Below are 14,640 nucleotides of genomic sequence, written 5' to 3'. Positions count from 1 at the left end.
TTCTACTTTTTCCTACCCTTAATGCTCAGGTGAGCTATGTGGCCCATGGGCCTCTTGTTATGATAGTATTATTTTTCTAAAGTTTAGTTAAGGGACTCCGACCCTCAGCTAGTTAGGACAACTCTTTAATTTATAACTTTAGTCAAAAAGTCTTTTAATTAAGCTTGAAAATTAAAACTTTTAATGCAACAATTTTCATTATATGCCTCTCAATGTGCTTCAAGGTTTTTTGCACAGCTCCATAAATCACTTCTAATTTCATATCATGATAATAAACATTGTATCTAAAAATGCTTTTTCTGGATAAAAATTTCTACTTTTAATTAGACCTTTATGACTAGTTCAAAGAACCTTGAATCTAAAACTTACCTCACCAAAATCATAAACTACAAAGAGGAACAACTGCAGTACTTTGCCTGTATCCTTTATGAATGAAGTCGAGTGATAAGTAACATAGAAGCTAGTTGAATGAAGCTAAATTATGATCTGGGCCACATAATTTTTTTTTCTTTAAAGTTTGGCAACTTTTGCATATTTTTAAATACATGTATGTGGATAAATTAAAGCATTGAAAAGCTAGAACTAATTAAACTTAAATTCTTTGACTCTGCTGTAGACATCTTGGAGAATTGTCTGTTTATGTTGTGGCACCACCTGAAGTATTATCTTATTCACTGCGTTCCTGTCAATCAGCAGAAATCCGTACCAGAGTCAGACTCAGACATTCACAACTCAGGAGGCTTCAAGGTTATAGTCAGGCTCTTATGTATCTCATGTTTTTTTTATGTGGTACAAACGAGTTTTAATACCTTAATTATGATCTTTTTCTCACAGTGAAATGAGTTTTGTATGCAGGGATATTTCTACCTCCAATTTTAGTTTATACCTTCTTAACAAGTAAAAGATATAAAACAGATCACCAACACTTTGTAAGAATGCAGCAGTAAATTTATTTGGTTGACCGGTTTTGACCAGAGGCGGTCGTCATCAGAATTTAACTTCTTAACAAGTGTGAGAATTTAAGAAAACAGGCACGACTGAGTCTAGGTGAATCCAAAATAAGGCAAAATTTAAAGTGTAAGGGGGCAAAAATAAAACTGAATGGAAATAATTTGGTGTACAATATTTAAATTGTTTATCTCGGTATGTACTTCCAGATAGTGATTTCTGATAAGTTAATCTTTAAATGTTTACAGATTTTACTGGGATTTCTCATTCATCATTTTGAGAATCTGATGCAGACTCTTTTCCAGACATTGACAAACAACTTATGATGGGGGTGACCAGTGAAGATGACGCTGAAACAGACAGCAAACTCAGCTATACATGACTCACACCTCCAAAAGGTACAGAAGATTGACCAGGTAGTGAAAGGACAGATATTCCAAATGTAGAGAAACAAGAGGCCCATGGGCCTTATAGGTCACCTGATCATTATTCAACAACTTTCCAGTGATTGAATTTGATCTATGTTTTAAGCCAGATGCTATGGCATAAAAATTACAATTTGGTCATCATAACTATACACTTAGCAGTTCCTTAGTTTGGTTTCTTAATACCCATAGGCAGGTTAGGGGAACAAAAATACATTTCAACTAATCAGTAATACTCAGCAATAATGAGTAGTGCTGCTACCACACATGAACCCTTGACTCTTAGGCCTAGATCCACACATTGTACAATTTTTGGAAAGGCATTCATGCTTTTCAAATATATTTAATTAATACCAAGGAGCACATTTCAAACAATTCATTCATTTTCAGTATATAAGTACAGCCCCCCCCCACTCCCTCTATGGTACAACTGACCGTGGGGCCTTGAAATTTACAATTCTTGAAGATTAGGGCCCTTGCTCATACTATATAGGTAATTCATCTGCTTAAAACCTAGGTGCAAAGAAGATATTCAAAGATTTAATGTTTTTTTTCACTATACATGTATAATCAATATAGCCCCCCCAACACCAAAACCCCTGACCCTGGTGCCATAATATTCATAATTTTGGTAGAGGCACTCTTGCTCATCAAAACTATGTATTTAGTTAGTTTATATAAAATGTAGGAGCAGAGAAGATTTTCGAAAAATATTCTTGTATTTTCTCCATATAATCAAAAGAGCACCACCCTAACACCAGAACCCCTGACCCTGGGGCCATAAAATTCACAATTTTGGTAGAGGCACTCTTGCTCATTATAACTCTGAACTTAGTTTTTTTAAAACCTAGGAGCAAAGAAGAAGATTTTCAAAGAATTCATGTATTTTCTCAATATAATCAATAGAGCCCCACCCTAACACCAGAACCCCTGACCCTGGGGCCATAAAATTCACAATTTTGGTAGAGGCACTCTTGCTCATTATAACTATGTACTGAATTAGTTTATTTAATACCCAGGACCAGAGAAGAAGATTTTCAAAGAAATAATGCATTTTCACTATATACTTATTTAGCCCCACCCTAGCACAAGTACCCCTGACCCCAGGGCCATGAATTTCACAATTTTGGTAAAGGACTCAATGCTGATTACAATCATGCAAAAAGTTTGACTTCTTGATGTCCAGGAGTAAAGAAGATTTTTAAAAATTGCATTAATTTTAGTGGTATTGGCCCCCACCCCCAGGCCCCAGGGGGTAGGGATCATGAAATTCACTGTTTTTGTTCGCCTTCACCCAAAGATGCTTTGTGCCAAATTTAATTGAAATTGGTTCAGTGGTTGCAGAGGAGAAGTTTAAAATCTTCAAATGTTAACACACGACGGACGACACACGACGACGGACGGAAACAGATGGCAATAGGTCACCTGAGTATACTCAGGGGACCTCAAAAGATGAACAAAAAATTATAGAAAGAAAAAAAATTAATTCATACCTCTCTCACAGTCAACATTTAAAAAAGAATGATTCATCCCCCCTTTCCAGCCCAACCACCACCGTAGTTGACCTTTCACCCACAGACAATTATTTCAGCCAAACCTTTCCCCTGGCCCATCCTAAGATATAATCTCCACCTTAAAAGTGGTTTATTTATCCTTCCATGGTTCACATTTAACTCTCTCCCATAGCCTTAAATAAAAGATGTTTTGTCCATCCCCTTCCTCCAGCCTGCTTTAATATCAATTGGTTCGATGTTTTATCATGTTTATGAGATTAGATGATTAATGGATAAATGCTTATCCTATGTAACATTAGAATTACCGGTAGCAGATTTTATGCCATATGATAGAGAACAACTTAATCTAAATGGCGCATTTTATAATACTGAATACTTTTAAATTGAGAAATACAATGTACTGTTATTGAGCTATGCTTAATTCATCACTTTATTATTATGAAAAATGTCTTTGGATGTATACATGTATATAAACCATTGTTTGTTTAGGAATACTGTAAGTCCAAGACCCACTACAGCTTTGTGGAGGCCCTCATAAGGAGAGTAAGAAGACTATTGAGGCTCAGCACGGGGAGCAAAAACAGGCACAGGTGGCTCGCTGTATTGAAATGATTGCTGTCTATAAAATTTGATATGACTTTTTAATGCTAAATTCTACTGACTATAATTATGGATTTATTGAGCAGATATTGCATGGAACTTGACCTTTTAATATCTGTTGAAATTATTTTTGTCCATGAAATTCAAGATGTATGTGAATTAAAAATAAAATGAAAACATCTACAATGAAAAGTTTCTGAATCAGATATCTTGTGATTGTTTTGGGATTACAATATACACAGTCAAACCCTGCATTTAACGAAACATCAATGCTATACTTTACAGGATGGGGTGGCATGGTATTTTGTTAATGTTTCATTACAATGTTGGTGTTTTATTAATGTTTCATTACACTCTGCAGAATGAAATTGCATTTTGAAAGTGTTTCATTATACTTGTCTGCATCAAATTAATATTTTGTTAGCATTTCATTTGATTAACAGACATGTTTAGGGTTGACTTATCTAAGAGCAGTAAAATCTTCCAAGAACGACTTATCTATTTATATCCTGTGTTACTAGTTTTGCGCCAATTTTCAAAACACCAGCACTAGGTCAGAGAGAAACATAGAGATTGGTGAAGGGACATGTAAAGTGTTAGTATATATATTGATCCCTGATTGGAAAAAGCAAAATCAGGATGAATCTGGACATAACAGAGGTATTTATTTATTGCATGACATAAAGTTCTTTAACTGGACTACAGTTAAACCTTCAATCTGTGAATGTGGATGTGTATATGGCCTGTTTTTATTGGGTTTTTGTTCATTTTAAGATTGACCTTTAATACTACCCAGCTTAGATCAGTTTTAAGCACTGGGTTAAATGAATTATAATTATACTTGAAAATTCTGTGAAAATGTATGTGAATGGAGAAATGGTCAATGGATTGAGAATTATATCTCTTACACCAAAGGATTTCACTGCAGAGAATGATCGATATAAGAGAGTGATCATTAATCGAACTTGGTGTTTTTAAATGTTGGAATGGTGTGCTATTGTCTATTGAACATGAATAATGTCAAACCTGGAATTCAAAATACTGTGAAACAAGATGTTAATAATGTTTCAATATGAGACTGTGTTTAGATGTTTTCAAAGACTTGTGAATTTGCTAATTATAATTTTAAAAATTCAAATTTAGTGGTTTATTGATGATTTGTTACTTATGCTTTGTTAGTATTTTGTTAGAGTGTTTTGTTAGCCTCATTTGCATGTGATTTTCTATACTAATGGAATACTATCAAAACACAGTGTTTTGTTAGTAGTTTGTTAGAGTGTTTCGTAAGTATTTTGTTAAAGCATTTTGTTAGTAGTTTGTTAGAGTGTTTTCAAAGTAACTTGTTATAGTGTTTTGTTAGCTCATTTGCATGTGATTTGCTATACTATCAAAACACTTTCAAAACATATGTTTTGTAAGTAGTTTGTTATAGTATTTTGTTTCCCCCTTTTTTTCATTTGGGCTAGGCGATGATTTAGTCCTCAAAATTGTGTAATTATCCCTGAAAACGTCTTTTTTACAAAATCCATGATGGCAACGATAATTGATGAAACCACAGGAAATAGTATTTTCATGAGATATTGAAAGTTTCTTCTAATGTTGGGTATTTATTGAGCAGTCGTTTCAAAATTGTTTATGAATTATAATTTATAATTTATACCTTATTGATAATATTATTTTTAAAATTATTTTACACAAACATATTAACTCGAGAAAGTGAACCTGAATCAAACTATATATTCTTGTGATTTTGGAAAAAATCTCTCTCACAAATAATTTAAGTCATTATTTAAAATACAATGTTTTACATGTATTTGATTTTCTTCACTCTAACACTGTCCAACTCGGTCACAAAGAGGTTGTCTCTGGTGTCTACACTTAATCCCCATGGAAACTGTAGATCACAGTTATCAATGTAACGGAGGAACTGTCCGTCCTGATCTAGGATGTGGATACAGTGGTTGTGTTGGTCTGCTGTCAGGATCTGACTCTGGCTGTCTGTTGTGATGCCGACTGGATTAAATGATCCCTTGGTAGTAGAGGCATGACCAGTGTATCTAAATCGGAGTTTTCCTGCCTGATTGACCACCACCACTGCTTTGGCTCTATGGTCAGCGACACAGATATCCAAGTTTTTATTCTCACTGATGTATTTACCAGATGAACCAGATGAATACAAAGGTTTACCTTCACTATCAAACTGAATGGTTTGTTTCTCTGTGGAGCCAGAGTAACGGACAACTTTTGATTGTTTATCATTTTCACTGTCCATGGTAACCAATAGGTCACCAGAGGAGGTACTACAGACATTGTAAGGTATCCACCCCTGTAGTCTTGTCACTTCCTGGATCTGTTCATTCTTCACTATGTTTACAGTTTTTGTATTAGGGTCAGTATAAACTAGGTCTCCACTCCTTGTCACTGCTATGTCCTGTGGCCAGTTCCCTGACTTGGTTTGGATTGACTTCAGTAGTTTACCCTGGAGGTTGTAGAGTTTCATGATTTCGTCATCTCCACATGTCCAGATTTCTTCATCACTGAGACAAGTAACATTGTATAGTGAGTTTTTATACCCAGTGTCTATGGTGGTGATGAGCTCTGGTTCATCAAGCAGTGGTTTGACTGGAGGACAGGATACAGCCTCTGGTGTCTTCATTGTGTAGCCATGTTCTTCTGTTGTAATGGATAATCCTGACAGAGAACCAAACATTTGATGGAGCTGTTCTGTGTTGATCTGGTGAGGAGAATAACTTGGTAATGACACATTGACTTTAGGAGGTAAACTTCTGAATTCAGCATTTCTAGATTTGTACCCAGAGGTTAGGGAGACATCATTGGAGTCCAGTAATTTCTTCAGATCAAATATGCTCTGTTTTACTTCAGAAGTAATCTGTTTGATTTCTTTTTCCTGTTTATTTACAGCAGCCAGGTGTTTAGTTTTCATCTCATCAATTTCAGATTTCTGTTTGTTGACAATGATATTAATTTCTCTGTGCCAGTCTTCTCCTTGTTTGGTGACAGCTGATGTCAGTTTCCCATAATGTTTTTCCAACTTTACTTTTTCAGAGTATAGATATGATGAAATTTCTTCATAAGTAGGTAATATTCTTCTTTCTAGTTCTTTCAGATCCGTCTTGAAAATTTCTTTCATAAAATTTGGTTTCTGCAAGATATCTTTGAATTCATGACCATGATGTTTACCCGAGGAGATGCAGGTAGAACAGACAGGGATGTCACATTTCTCACAGTAAAGTTCACAATGTTTCTCGGTGTGATTTGGACATTTTGGGTAGTTAAGGTTAGGAGTAGTAGTTCTGTGTTTGTATGGAACAACTTTGTGTCTTTTAGATGAATCAGACAGATGCTCCCCTACACAAGCCTTACACAGGTTAATCTGACAAAGTTCACAATGGCTCTGTAATGCAGCTGTTTGACAAACGTCACAGAGGAGGAGTACTTGAGCTCTGTCCAGGGGGTCCATCACTGGGGGCATGGGTCACTGACTACAGAAATATTAAACAATTTTGAATAAATACAATATATTAGAGTTGTTTTGTTAGAGAAATTGTTAGACAGTGTAGGTTTAGAAATAACAGGAAGGATCTATTTGTAGCGTATTGGCGTGTTGGCATGTAAACTTTTCTTATTTTTGATTTTAAAAAATCTGGAAATTTTTTTAGTCAAAACAGTTTATGTAGTTAATAAATATAATTTATCTAATCTATCTAAAGTGGCCCTCTCATGCAATTTATCTTATATATTATACGTACTATTGTACTAAACTTGAGATCAATAATGATATCTGGAAATGTTTTGCAGCAAGTTAAATTTTCTTAATATAATCTAGCCTCACCTAAATCCAACATGGCCTCCCTGATAATCCCGTACATCACAATTTACTTCCTTGTCTTTGTTCTAAATATTTATCTGTTACCAGGTCACATGATTTAAATACCTCAGCTATCTATTTATCAACCTCTGTAGAGAGTACGATTAAATGAAAATTAAGGGGTGTTATTAACAATAGTTACCGTATATGGTAATTAAACCCATGAAAATGAACTTTAGAGTCATCCTGTCTATCTTTTTATCTCCAACTTTGTATATATCCATCATATTTTTGTCTATGCGAAAAGTCTTTGAAATATTTTCTCCCTTAATTTTGTAGACGTTTATTATAATATGAACTATACACGTGTACATGTACCTGGTATTTTCAGATCAGGTTTTCTAAGTTTAAACGACGGGTGACTTCATGCAACAGTGGTGTAGCATCGTTTTTGAAAGTGAGAGGGGGGAAGCAGCCAGAGGAAATATTTTTTCTTACCTGAAAAAGTTGACAAGCAAATAAAAAATTTGCCCAAAGTATGAAATCCTATTTCGGGGGGGGGGGGGGGGGGGGGCTTTTTTTCAGTGTCAACTACTTTCCGTACCAATTCTAATGCTTCATTTTTGGTACATCACTTAAAAAGGGGGGGGGGGCAACAACCAGGTTTTCCATTTCCATTAACAGTTCCTATAGTAACAGTAAGGTTGGGGAAAAAAGTGGGGGGGGGGGCGCCCCCTGCCCCCCCCCTCCTGTTGCTACGCCCATGTAAAATTAAAGATATGCAAAAATGCGATAAAATAAACTCTCAAAGCAGACATTTTCTTTTAATCTCATCTCATCTAGCTGCAGACCAGTAGCGTTATGAATTTATATATGTGTCTTTTTTTCATAGGCGTAGTCACAGGGGGGCAGCCGGGGCACTACCCCCCCCCCCCACTTTCGGATCGGCGGGGGGGGGGGGGGGGGGGGCAAGAGTATGTCCGTGCCCCCCTCAATTTTTAACGAAGAACAAAGCCTTTGAAGAAAAAGTTGGCTACCCCCCCCCCCCCTACGAAATGCAGATTTTCAGGTTTGGTGAATTTTCCCTTTCTTTTTATTTTTTTATTTTGCTTGTCAAAGAATTTCTGGACTTGAGCCCCCCCCCCCTTTTTAGTTTGTGACTACGCCTTTGTTTTTTGTCCACCTTTCAACCATTTATAGTTGTCTCTTCAGGCAATAAAGAAGAGTCGTTAGAAGTGAATTTTCTGCAATATGACAAATAATTTTAATCAAGCTAGTTTATCACTTGTAGAGACGAGTATAAACGGTTGGGAGGTGTATAAAATATACATATTGGCTACAGAATGTGTCTAGAATTAGGGAGTGAAAGGTGGTTGATTGACCAATGCTTGAAAGTGGGTAATTTCCCCCAAAAGCGCGCAAAACATATTCCGCCGTAAATTGCATGCATCTTTTTTGCATCACAGGATCTGTAGCTTTATGGCCAAAAACAGATATATAAAACCATAACGCTACAGATCTGCAGCTACATCTTATCAATAACTTTATGCTATTACATAAGATAAATTGCTCTTTAGAACATTTAATTGATGCTTTCACACATTATTTATTAAGTAGGGGGGTATAGATCCTATTTTTTATTTAAAGAAAAAAGTAACGTCAGGTGTCTGTGCTTGTACATGAATCATTTGTATTTCTTTTGAGAACTTTCCTTTGGTACAAATTGTTTAATTTAAGAACTTGCAGTATGATCTACTAATTAATGAAAAACTGAAAACCCTGATCGCCATAACTTTTTACTGGTAAAAGGGAGGGGGGAGGCAATAATTTTATCCTGTTTTTATCCTAGTTCTTGATCTTAGATTTTGAAATACATTTGAAAACTTTAATATTGGTCCATATAGAGCTTTCATCAACTTAATAAGTGTTTCACAAGTGCTTAAAACTTAGGTGCGAAGAAGAAAATATTCAAAGATTTAATGTTTTTTCACTAAACATGTATAATCAATATAGCCCCCCCAACACCAGAACCCCTGACCTGGTGCCATAATATTTACAATTTTGGTAGAGGCACTCTTGCTCATCAGAACTATGTATTTGGTTAGTTTATTTAAAACCTAGGAGCAAAGAAGAAGATTTTCAAAGAATTCATGTATTTTCTCTATATAATCAATAGAGCCCCACCCTAACACCAGAACCCCTGACCCTGGGCCCTTGGGCCACTATGTACTTAGTTATTTTATTTAAAACCTAGGAGCAAAGGAGAAGATTTTCAAAAATTCACAATTTTGGTTGAGGCACTCTTGCTCATTATAACTATGTACTTAATTAGTATATTTAATACATAGGACCAGAGAAGAAGGTTTTCACAGAAATAATGCATTTTCACTCTATACTTATTTAGCCCCACCCTATCACAAGTACCCCTGACCCCAGGGCCATGAATTTCACAATTTTGGTAAAGGACTCAATGCTGATTACAATCATGCAAACAGTTTGACTGCTTGATGTCCAGGAGTAAAGAAGATTTTTAAAAATTGCATAAATTTTAGTGGTATTGGCCCCCACCCCCAGGCCTCAGGGTGGTAGGGATCATGAAATTTACAATTGTTGTTTGCCTTTACCCAAAGATGCTTTGTGCCAAATTTGGTTGAAATTGGTTCAGTGGTTGCAGAGAAGAAGCTAAAAATGTTCAAATGTTGATAACAAACGACGAACGACGCACGACGACGGACGGAAACAGATGGCAATTGGTCTGACCTAACAAGATGAACAAAAAACTATATAAAGAAAAAAAATTAATTCATACCACTCTCACAGTCAACATTTAAAAAAGAATGATTCATCCCCCCTTTCCAACCCAACCACCACCGTAGTTGACCTTTTACCCACAGACAATTATTTCAGCCAAACCTTTCCCCTGGCCCATCTTAAGATATAATCTCCACCTTAAAAGTGGTTTATCTATCCTTCCATGGTTCACATTTAACTCTCTCCCATAGCCATAAATAAAAAGTGTTTTGTCCATCCCTTTCCTCAAGCCTGCTTTAAAATTTGTTCGATGTTTTATGAGATTAGATGATTAATGGATATTTGCTTATCCTATGGAACTTTAGAATTAGCAGATTGTATGCCATATGATAAGAGTACAACTTAATCCAATGGCATTTTATAATACTGAATACTTTTAAATTGAGAAATACAATGTACTGTTATTGAGCTATGCTTAATTCATCACTTTATTATGAAAAATGTTTTTGGATTTACATGTATATAAACCATTGTTTGTTTAGGAATACTGGAAGTCCAGGACCCACTACAGCTTTGTGGAGGCCCTCATAAGGAGAGTAAGGAGACTATTGAGGCTCAACACGGGGAGCAAAAACAGGCACAGGTGGCTCGCTATATTGTTGTCTATAAAATTTGATATGACTTTTTAATGCTAAATTCTACTGACTATATTGGATTTATTGAGCTGATATTGCATGGAACTTGACCTATCAATATCTGTTGAAATTATTTTTGTCCGTGTAATTCAAGATGTATGTGAATTAAAAATAAAATGAAAACATCTACAATGAAACGTTTCTGAATCAGATATCTTTTGATTGTTTTGGGATTACTGTTGTATTATTGACCATGGCATTGCATAGCAATCCGGATATATGACCGTGCACATTTGAGTTGTATAATTTTGAGACTAGAGAGTTCCGATAATAAAATGAAGTAAAACGTGCTGAAGTCGAAGTCATTTATCAAGAGAATATATTTTAACAGTTTGCATTATTATATGTTGCCAAGCGAGTAAACATACATAACATGGTGGAGAATTTAAAGAAGAAGATTGTGAGTTAACATCTTATTAGACATTTCGTGAGTGTGTGACAGAAACTCACGGGGAAAGGCACGACTGACATTTTGCCGCCATTTTCAGTCGAGGTGTGTATCATCGGAATTGATCGTCATGCACATATACAATACTTAACTCTTTACCACTTTACAATGGCTACCTATCAAGACGATACTAATCCTCCTGAAATTAGTCGAGTTCTACCATCCCTTGACGATTTGTGTAATACACCTGCACCTAAATCACACATGTTTAGGGAGGACCCATTGCACCTAACATATGACTGTCCCCCACATCCGTTGGTGCATCAATCTACCCCATACGTGGAACCGCCGAGGGCACCTGTACTTCATTCGGCACCAATCATTCCCATTACCCTTTCAAAGTTTAGTGGGTTTGCGCATGAAGATGGAGAGAAATTTTTATCGGACTTCAAAGCCATCATGACTTTGCAAGGAATCACACAGGATCATCCCAAAGTTTCTGCTTTTTCCCTATATTTAGCAGGACCAGCTTTTCTGTGGTTCGATACTTTACCAGTCATGACAAAATCATCCTGGCACCGCATTGAAGCAGAATTCAAACTCAAGTATGTGTCCTTTACTCTCCATATGAATAGCTCTCTCGTAGCGGACACTGAAGCATTTAACAGCCTAAAACTGAAAACTACTGTTGAGGAGTTTTATTTCAACATACTCAAACTAGGGAAAAAGCTCCAGAAGTCACCGTTGGATTTGATGACGAAGTTCATCGACGGGCTTCCGACACAGCTACAGTTTTTTGTTCGGGCAGGGAGGCCTACCGACATTGACGAAGCACTGCAGAGTGCACGGGTAGGGGAGTCAGTGGGATATTGTAGCGCTGTGAGTAGATGCAATGCAATTTTAGCAACTCAACCCAGCTCATCTTTACAGGACCAAATTAATGATCTCACCCTGAAGATGACATCCTTGACAGAAATGATGAAACAGCCACCCCAACCTCCTCGTCCACAGACTAGGCAGCAACGCACTGAGGTGAACAGGATCATCTGTTTTAACTGCCATGGTCCAGGACACGCCGAAGTGAATGTCAGTGGACGGGGGCGACACCCAGTAATCCGGAAGCACAATGCCAACTGTGCCAACAGTATGGACACATTGCGACAGACTGTGCCTTGTTCCCTCGTTCGCAACCGGAAAACCAGAGAGGCTCGGGCGCCACCGGACGCGGGCGAACCAAGAAGGGCAATTAAAGCGTCACCGGAGTCGATCTCCTAGTCGCAGTCGTATACCAGCTGTGAACGCGTGTGAATACTATGACAAGCCGTGTACATGTGACTTTATTTCAACTGATAGTGACAGTTCCTCACGCTGCAGTGCACATGTAACTGATATTGACAGTAGTGTATCTGCAGACAATATGCGCGAGTCTTGCAAGCCGTGTGCATGTGACTTTACTTCCACTGATAGTGACAGTGTTTTAGCAATGGCAAATTGTATTCACAATGATGTTCACAATAATTTCTCAACTTGTACTGATACAGACAGTACTGATATTGTCAATGATGAATGTTTAGATGTTATACATGATGTTTCAAAACTTTTGTACATGCCAGTGTCTGTGAAACATGTAAAAATCTCTGCTTTGTTAGACAGCGGTAGTACATGCAATTAATATTATGTCATATGCATTGTTTAGTTCACTGCCAAAGAAATCTTGTACCCCATTACTTACCTGTTGTACGGATAATGAGATTGTTGTTGCTAGTGGTCAGAGAGTTGACATAGTGGGTACTTCATGTGTGAAACTTAAAGTTCCCTCTGGGAAGCATTCAGTTCTTGTTTATGTACTTGGACATACCTCACATCCTTTGATTTTAGGTACAGAATATTTAAGATCTCATAAGATAGTGTTGAATTTTGGAAATTGTTCTGTGCAATTTAAAAACTGTCATCTGAAGTGCGGTGCTTATGTTGAATTACCACCTAACAAAGAGAGTATTGTACAAGTTCGAGTACCTAGATATGTTTTTGTTGGTACTCAAGGTATTTGTATGACATCAAACAAAGCATTGAAATTAGGATTGTTGGTCGCTAGAGCAATTGTTACTGTGTCATATAATCATGTACTTTGTTTGAAAGTTTGTAATACTACTACTTCTCGTATTCTGTTAAAGAAAGGAGACCTTTTAGCCAAACTGTCACCGTTAGATGACTCATGTCATGTTATTTCATTACAGGGTAGTAGACAAGCTTATGACCAATGTAACAATGTAGATATCAAGTCTAATGCAGTTCAGACATTTATGTCAAATTTTGATTTAGACAAACAGTGTTCACATTTGTCCGATTCTCAGATATCTCAATTGTCGCAAACACTTTATGAACATAAAATTTGTTTGTTACAAAAGAAAATCCAAGTTTAGGGTTCACCACACTGGTCCAACACCATATCCATCTTAAACCAGACTCTAAATCTAAACATCAACGTCCATATCGGTTAAACTCAGACAAGAAGGAAGTGTTGCGTCATCACTTACAGGAGCTCTTACATCAAGGTATCATTGCACCTGTAGAAGCTGATGAAAATGTTCCCATCACTAGCCCTATTGTGCTCGTAAGCAAACGTAAGAAACCAAAAGCGGGTGTTCACCCTGGTTCCAAAGAGTCAAGTCTGTCTATGTATCGTTTCTGCTGTGACTTCCGTTATTTAAACTCCCAGTCCGAACATTTTAGATATACTAACACCCATTCTCAATATAAGGGCACAAATGCCTCTCTGATTTTTTAAAAAAATGAAGTTCAAGATAACAATTTTTCTATCAAATACCTTTGAAAGAAGGTATCTGAAGATTTTGTTTCCAGATTTTTTTTCATCAAATTATAATACAAGGAATAATGACAAGACGATAAAGTAGAGGGTGATTTTATTCAGAAATGTAGCTTGAAATGTACGTTACTCTTTCTTCAATGTCCAAAAAGATATGTCAAAAAAAATGTAGTCATTAAAATCACAATTGGAATATCTCATCTTAACACCAGCACATCCTACCAACTCTGTCAGCAACATATTTTCTCGGCATACGAACGTGCGTTTGATTTTTCCTTTCAAAAAACAAAGGTTACTTTTTGATCCAGATGTATAAAAACATTTTTTAAATATACGCTTTAAATTCTTCTCTCTGTTTTGTTTAGAGCGATCAGTTTGGAATCTTGTCATTTTCCATAGATACTGGAACCTAACATGTACATGTAGTAAACTTCTATTTTGTAGTTACTGTCTTTTTTAACATATATCCATGCCGATTTAGAAAACTACGTAAATGTAACGTACATTTCAAGATATATTTCTGTTTAATAAAAAGCTTAAAATTCATCTAAAAATTCATCGTTTTGTTTCAGTTTATTCCAAAAAAGATTCTCTATGTAATCACATTGTGTTATATGTCACAATCACCACTTAAAGACACGATCGCCTCAGAATATGAGTAGG

General features: G+C 36.4%; 1 protein-coding gene and 1 long non-coding RNA gene across 3 annotated transcripts; one reads left to right on the top strand and one right to left on the bottom strand.

Moving 5' to 3' along the window:
* Positions 1-271: 271 nt before the first annotated feature.
* Positions 272-3,676, top strand: LOC134257897 (uncharacterized). The gene is made up of 4 exons (XR_009990031.1): positions 272-418; positions 617-747; positions 1,197-1,346; positions 3,377-3,676. It is a non-coding gene; the product is annotated as an uncharacterized LOC134257897 (long non-coding RNA).
* A 1,314-nt stretch (positions 3,677-4,990) lies between these two features.
* LOC134257896 (uncharacterized) lies at positions 4,991-7,371 on the bottom strand. Of its 2 annotated transcripts, none has more exons than XM_062740467.1 (2): positions 7,341-7,371; positions 4,991-6,990 (listed from the first exon to the last, which is right to left on the bottom strand). In XM_062740467.1, exon 2 carries the CDS (start codon positions 6,978-6,980, stop codon positions 5,292-5,294), a length of 1,689 nt encoding a protein of 562 aa, XP_062596451.1. In that variant the 5' UTR covers positions 6,981-6,990; positions 7,341-7,371; the 3' UTR covers positions 4,991-5,291. The 2 variants fall into 2 exon arrangements, with proteins under 2 accessions (XP_062596451.1, XP_062596452.1); XM_062740468.1 differs by having other exon boundaries at positions 7,258-7,342.
* Positions 7,372-14,640: the final 7,269 nt, after the last annotated feature.

The sequence above is a fragment of the Saccostrea cucullata genome, unplaced genomic scaffold, assembly GCF_032062105.1.
Source record: "Saccostrea cucullata isolate Sc308-1 unplaced genomic scaffold, CSIRO_AGI_Scuc_v1 ctg807, whole genome shotgun sequence".
In the NCBI taxonomy this organism is placed as follows: Eukaryota; Metazoa; Mollusca; class Bivalvia; order Ostreida; family Ostreidae; genus Saccostrea; species Saccostrea cuccullata.
This window is presented reverse-complemented; position numbering and strand designations above follow the sequence as displayed.

Excerpts from the sequence above, each read along its gene's own strand:
- LOC134257896 (XM_062740467.1), bottom strand. The coding sequence starts at position 6,980 with ATGCCCCCAGTGATGGACCCCCTGGACAGAGCTCAAGTACTCCTCCTC.